This window comes from Danio rerio, chromosome 3 (genome assembly GCF_049306965.1).
Source record: "Danio rerio strain Tuebingen ecotype United States chromosome 3, GRCz12tu, whole genome shotgun sequence".
Classification (NCBI taxonomy): domain Eukaryota; kingdom Metazoa; phylum Chordata; class Actinopteri; order Cypriniformes; family Danionidae; genus Danio; species Danio rerio.
This window is the reverse complement of record NC_133178.1, coordinates 42819995-42827500: the sequence shown is the minus strand read 5'-3', so window position 1 is coordinate 42827500 and position 7506 is coordinate 42819995. Positions and strand designations below refer to the sequence as shown.

The following is a 7506-nucleotide window of genomic DNA, read 5'->3' as shown; positions in this document are numbered from 1 at the left end:
ATGGTTTTAACATGATACATGGTTAAAATATGGTTTCCTCAGCTCTAAATGCAAACTGCTAATTTTACACAGCCAACAATTTGCATTGATGTGTCTTCAACGCAGACTCGCTTAATGATAGATGTGCGAAAATCCTGTGCCGATGTGACCGTGAAGCAGCCAGATGCCTCAGAAAGGCCCCGTTCAACCCAAAATACGCTCTGTGGCCGGATTTCCTCTGCGGATGCGTTCATCCTACCTGCAACATTTACTAATGAAGCTATACAGCAGTTGGTAAACAAACCTTTCAGAGCTTGTCTTGTATGTTTCATGCTAACTTTGATTTTCTGTCTTTGTATTGTTCAAACTATTTCCATTTTTCTACATATATCTGTATTTTGTACTGGCAAAGTTGACCTTCAAAAGTGAATGGATTAAAACATGTACTTCTACTAAAAGCCTGACCACTTGTGTGTTTACACTGTGAAAGCAGTCTGGTTGATATAGGTTTTCAATTACTTTTGAAAAATACAGGTTTAAACATAAAGATTTGTCAAAGGGATGCCATAGAAGAACCATTTTTGGTTCCCTAAAGGCCGGGACACATCAAGGGTTATTGTTTGATCGTGTTGGCCAATGTTTATTTTACTAGTGCACATTGTTACTATTACATGGTTTCTGCAGGTTTCATCAAGTCAAATTTCAGATATTTTAAGACTATTTTAAGACCTTTATGAATTAATTTTTAAACTTATACAGGGCTAAACACCAATGATTATTTCTAATGGCTCAGTTTGCCACAAAAAAGCAAATGTAATTATTTTTAGCAACAAGAAAATTGTCGCTGTAAACACAATTTTAATGTCTTTCTTTTAAAATGACAAGTTTAACATTTTGTAAAGTTTATTTATTGTAGAAAGAATTACATAAATAAAAATAAAATAAAAAAGATATTTGTTGGCTTTTGGTCCAAATTGATTGAGTATAACTTCTATTCAACCTAATGCATTTGTTAGAAAACCTTAAGTTTCATGTCTGTTTATAACTATTAAGTCTACTTGCCCTTCTGTAAATAGTTTTTGAATAAATGGAAGGTAATGTAAAGGGATAAACTGCTCTGTTACTATCATGAGGAATTATGCTGAATAATTATCTAATGCAAGTTAATCTACTAAAACAAAATACTTTGGTCATCTTTAATCAAAACTAAGATTATTTATTTATTGTTACACTTAAGGACATTTTTGTTTTCTTTCTGTAGGTCATGGAAACAATGTAAACTAGTCATATTTCCTCAGGAAAAAATAAATAAATAAATAAATGTATATATATATATATATATGAAGGCCTATAAGTTATAATTTTTTTTATAAAGGTGTATATAAGGATCAGACTTATTGATTTTTTTTTGTACAGATTCCAGTGTTTCCCAGACAGTGGCCTAGGATCCATATAGGGGGCGTCAGCAAACCTCCAAAGTTGATTTAATACAGACTAAACTGGCAGTAACATAAGGGAAAACAACAGAAAATCTTTAAATAATAGGTCATTTTCTTGTCAGCTTAGTTCCTTTATTAATCAAGGGTCACCAAAGCGGAATGAACCGCCAACTTATCTAGCATATGTTTTACACAGCAGATGCCCTTCCAGTTGCAATCCAATGCTGGAAAACACTTATACACACTCATTCAAACACATACGGACAATTCAGCTTACCAAATTCATCTGTAACGCATGCCTTTGGACTGTGGGGAAAACCGGAGCACCCAGAGGAAACCCACGCAAACATGGGATGAACATGAAAACCCACTGTGCCATCGTGACGCCCCTCATTTTTTTATTTAATATAATCATGTATAATATAGCCTACCAATTTCACAATTTTTAACGGTAGAAATTGTAAGTTCTGTTAAAAAAAGAAACACTTAAAGGCCTATAAATATTATAGTAAACAAAAATATTCCTTCATATACTGACCCAAATATGTAGAAACTATCATTTCAATGCAAGTCCCAGTAACATAGTTTATGTCTAGAACGGCTTCCCTGTACAGAAAACACTGCACTGATCCAACACACACATTCAGAGCGAGACGAATGGCTCATTCTGGAGCTTTGAAAATGACCATAGCTGGTCTGGTGTGCATTCTCCTTTACCTAAAATGAATGTGTTAATTTCCAGGGAATGATGGGAATTCTGGAGCTGGCAAAGCTCGTGTTGTCTTTTCTAGGCCAAAGAGGAAATCTAACTCCCACCTCGTGTCCTTAAAAGTCTCCTGGTAAATGGTGTTCGTCCTTTCCCTGTATCCTCACTCTCATTCCCAGCGTTGCACAGAAATGACATCAGGTTCATTAATAGAGCTTGTTGTCTTTTATGTGAAAGTATGAGGTGAATGAAACTGGAGCAATGGAGGGAGGGAGGAACGCTGGGACGGGACTACATGTGACTCCTGTAAGTATCCTAAATTGGAAGATCCCACCACTAGATGTCATCGTACAACCAGTTTTCATTTACAAACGAAACACAGACAACAATAGGATTTGGTTGGTTTCTCTTTATTGTTTGCTCGTTCAGCGTCATCAAGAAATGTACAGCATAAAATCATTAATTGTTGGTTTTATATTTACATATATGTTTGTCAAACGAGATCTTACGAGGGCAATATTAGGCTACCCAAAAATTCAAATTATCTCATCAATTACTCTCTCAAACCTGTTTGAGTTTCAGCTTTCTTCAAAATATATTCTCCTGTGTCCAACAGAAGAAACTCATGAAGGATAAAACCACTCAAGGGTGAGGAAATTAGTAAATCTTAATTTTTCTGGTCAGGCTGGGAGCTAATACCAGCTATGTCCAGCTTAAACCTGTCTGGTCAAGCTGGTTTTAGCTGGTCATTTCCCAGCCTGGCCAGCTAAAACCAGCTTGGAAATGGCCAAAACCCCCACTAAAACCAGGCTAGTCAACCAATTAAAACTAGTCAACCAGTCTAGGCTAATTTAAGCTGCTTTTTTCAGCAGGGATTTCTTTAATTAAAAACTTAATTTTTTAAATCTGACTCTTGCTAACAAACATTTGGTTTCCCGAAGTTTCTGATTCCCAAAATGTGTTCTCTGTTGGTCAGCCAGAATGACTTTATTTAAATACATCGTTTCACTTAGGTTAGGAGAACAAATTTTCGTTTTAGGTTCTTGAAAAAAATCTTTAAGGTTACACCACAGAGGACATTCCCAAAAATAGCCAAATGGTAACATTAATGGAATGTTCTGTGTTTCCAGCAGCGGTCCTTTGTGATTCATAAAAAGTCAAGCGAATGACACTTTAGAATAAAATACAAAATAAAAAATACACATTAAGAATTATTTAGGTGAACTATACATCTATCAATATATTTTTTGAAAAGCTCTTTTCAACAAAACTGGCCAAATCTGCTATTTACCCAATCATTAATAAACAAAGAAGAGTGCTTTTTTCATGGCTATCCCACTGACTGCACACATCTATAAAAGTAACTCAATTGCCGGCTCATGTGTAGATGTAGTAATTTAATAATACCGGCATGGTATCTCTATCTTTTGTCTGTTGCGGTGCTTGTTAAGGGATTTAAACGGACATAACTGGCCTTTGTATCCCATTGCTGACTCCTTACATGGGACTCTCATGTGAAGTTCCTCACGCTCTGTTGTCAGGCAGGGTGAAGCTATCTGAAACAAGAGAAGATCTACCCAACAGCCAGAGCCGGGCACTGAGACCTGAATATCTGGGGCAAGTTCCACAAACACTCACTCAATTGTGTCCTGCCATCAGCGCTTAATGAGCGATGAAGTTATGGAAGTCATATGCCTCTGCAGTCACATGAAGAGGGGGAAAGAAGTGGCTTCTTAATTTCACGTCTGCATGTCTGCTTGTTTACTTCCTCTGAGAGCATCTCGAAATTGTAGACAATGATTCTTCTTGTTCGAGTTTTTCAACGTGCTTGGGGTTTTTCTTTATCTATCAGCATGAAGTGTATCTGAAAAACAAAACAGCTGTAACTTCAATCACGTACATTTACAAATAGAAAAGGCTAAGTAAGTTCTTTACATATATATACTAATATGAGCAAAAACAACACTACATATAAAACTAATATTTGTTTCACATTTGCACTCTGACTCAATACAAAATAGATTATTTGGGGCTTATTTTAAGTATCAAAAATGTGCTTTATTATACATAGACAGGCCCGTATCCAGGGTGGTTCGGAAGACCCACCCCTCACTGACAAAGGTCCAGAATTTATCCCATACATGAGCTCAATTGTCCTATTTTAACTGCTATGACATTAAAATTGTGAAAAGAACTCATCGAAGAAGGCTTTAAGACAGAAGAATCAGATGTAAGTGACGTCATCTTTCACTATTGAGCTACCATATTGTTGTTAAATAGCAAAAACATTTTACAAGTAACTTTTATTATAAATCTTAGACTTTATTAAAAAAAATTAATAAAAAGGTGTTAAGAACCAAAAGTAAATGTTAAAGCATATAAAAGTGTTAATACTAATTAGGCTATTGTTGCGATCAGAATGTATTTTTTAAAAGAGAGACTAGAAAATCAGGAAACTCTACACTATTTTTTTTTTGTATTTTTGTTATTACATTTAAAATGTTTATTATTTAAGTGGATAAATTCTGACTAAGTAAAGTTGAATGTGAAGTTGAAACTGTTAAGTTGAATGCGCTGGCTAGTTTGTTATTTTCCTAATAATTGACAATAGGCTACTTTTAATTTAAAACTTCAACAGATTCTTCTTTTCCTAATGATATATCTGTGATAAATTTGTATTTAAAAATATTTTTGTTCATATTTCTTTCTTCTAAATCTTCAGAAAATGTTTTTGGTACATAAAAAAGTGTGGTTATGATGACCACCCGACAAGCTAATCCAGAAAAAATAGTGCTGTCACTAAAATGCAGTATTTAAAGCTCATAGTTAAATAGACAATGAGGTGAATAACTGCAAAAAGGTCCTGTTTTTGAGATAAAAGGACCACCTCCTATTTACCCGGCTGGCTATGGTCCTGATACACTTTTTGATGTCAACTGAATTAGATACAACAGCTGGGAACACCTTAAAGCTATCATTCTTCAGTGGTGATTTTGTAATTGGTGGGTGTGGCTCAGAGGCTCCACCTTCTTTGCTGTCCATGTGCTTCCTTGAATGCACATAATTTTTACCACTAGGGGGTGCGTATTTGCAACAAACAATGCTGTAGTTTGATGGTGTCATGATCAGAGTTGGATTAATTTATGGGTTAGGCAGGGCTGTAGACTGGAGAGGAGGGGGCCCTTGATTGGCTGATGAATTCATTTGCGCAATGACGCAGGAAATGTCTGTTTGTGTTATGCTTTTGCATGTTGATCATGTGAAGCAATCCTTTCAGCTCGCTGCTGTTCATAGTAACGCAGCTAAACTATGGCTTGGAGTGGCTTTACATAAATCAGAGATTTAAATTGTCCTTATTAGTTCCCAGTAAGGGTGAACAGATGTTCTGTTATTATCTCTTTTTCCCAGGACGGTTTCTTATTTCAGCTGTACCGCGAGAATGGGCCACACTGTAAAAAAATTTATTATTTTACGGGTTTTTTTCCAGCAGCTAGGGGGCTGGAAAAAAAACGAAAAATAACGGTTGTTAAATTAAAGACATTTACGATTTAAAAATGGACGTTACATTACAGAATAAAATTAAATATCTGTAAATTACTAATCTGTAATCTGCAAATGTCTATAATATAATGGTTGTTATTTTAAGTTTTTTTTTTTGAGCCAGAAAAAAATGTAAAATAAGGGATTTTATTACAAGCCCATTATAGAACAAAAAATTGAAGGCATACAATATTCAATATTAACATGCAGTAAGAGAGTTTAGGATAGGCAAATTGATGCAGAATAGACTTATATCTAAAACGCTGTCTCGGCTGCCCTATCATAACCGAAAAAGGGTGCGACCGAATCAAATAGACAGTTGTCAAAATTTCCATCGCTGTGGAGTATTTACCTCAAAAAAAAAATCGGTTAAAGTCTAACTCAACCTGTTATAACACAAACTTTTTAATAAATGAAAGAGACAGTAATAATTCGGAGCAATCAAATATTGGGGCTGGCTTTCATCATGGGAAATTAGAAACATGGATTTTAAAGATATTTTAGGGATTTTCGCTGGCTAAAGTAAAGTTTAAAGTAAACTTTTTAAAGTTGACCCTATTTAAAGAATTTACTGTAAAGCACATTTAGAAAATATTGCAAATGTGTGTTGTTATTTTTTTTCTCGGATTTTGCCAGCGTCTTTAAATGTTCAAATTAATTTTGTATGCCTGCTTTAGTAAAATAGAAAACATTTACAATAATCAAACATAAATCAAGTGGAAATTAGATTATATAATATAATAAAGATCAAATAAATGAGGCCCTTGGGTTTGCAATATGTTCTTGATCCTACCCTGGTTTGGAATCATGGGAGTTGTGGTCTTCTTTAAATACTTTGGAATTCAAAAGAAGTAGCCACTGAACTGACAAAACGTAAAGTACTTAAGTTTCCTAGTGACATCATGATGAATTAAACTTACAAGATCTATTTTCTATGCAAATCTTTACCCTACAATATGTCTATACACTGTAGTCACTGTGACTTTTTAAGTATGTTCTTTGTTCTCAGACACAAAAGACAGCAAACATCGAACATCTGTTCTATTCCTGAACACTTCTGTATCCACACTGATTTACATTTCTGTGCAACTGCAGCCCCTTGAAGTAGTAGATACTATGGTGCTTTTGAACCTTACAATAGTATAGTATAATATTATACTTAGTACTATAAGTACTTGAATTAATCAGTCGTGACTCTAGTTATTTCCATAGTTACTGTAATAATAGACCAGTTTAATATGTGATGTCATTGGCCCATGAGCATATACTGTAAGAGGCAATTCAATCATGACCTAATGGTAAAACACCTCTCATAACTTTATTTATCAATATATGGACCTTTTAGTATTCTTGGAAGCTATGGAAATGAAAACATGTAAAACAGGTAATATGTTAAGACCATTGTTATTGTACATCCCTCAAAATAAAACAAAATAAAAGCAAAAAAAAAGTTCTCTACAACATTGGGTATATTACACTGCAATACACCACAGTTTATTGAAGTAAAAACTAAAGTATTTATTACAGTTCATTCTTTCACTGTAGTTAATACTGCAGTATGTTGTAGCATTCGTTAAGAGTTGTAAATATTATAATATATGATACACTTTACTATAGTATGGTTCAAAAACACTATAGTATTTACTATAAATTAATATAGTATTTTTTCATTTGAGGCAGTTCCAGACACATGATCTACAGCTGAAATTTATCTGGACGGCTCATTTGATTGCAGGGCTATGTGGAAAAATTGACACACTAAAACAAATGTTTGCTTTATTGTGCAGCTAATTTTAGGTTTAATTTGTAAATCAGAGGAAAATTCACATCAGCACATTAATC

General features: G+C 34.3%; 1 protein-coding gene across 2 annotated transcripts in view; it reads left to right on the top strand.

The window, feature by feature from the left end:
- Positions 1 to 932, top strand: part of pla2g10 (phospholipase A2 group X) — an 18167-nt gene extending 17235 nt beyond the window's left edge. For both annotated transcript variants that reach the window (XM_073938900.1, NM_001002350.1), the window contains one exon: positions 106 to 932. In XM_073938900.1, the coding sequence (XP_073795001.1) occupies positions 106 to 254 (149 nt within the window). In that variant the 3' untranslated portion in view covers positions 255 to 932. The remainder of the gene's footprint in view (positions 1 to 105) is intronic.
- Positions 933 to 7506: the final 6574 nt, after the last annotated feature.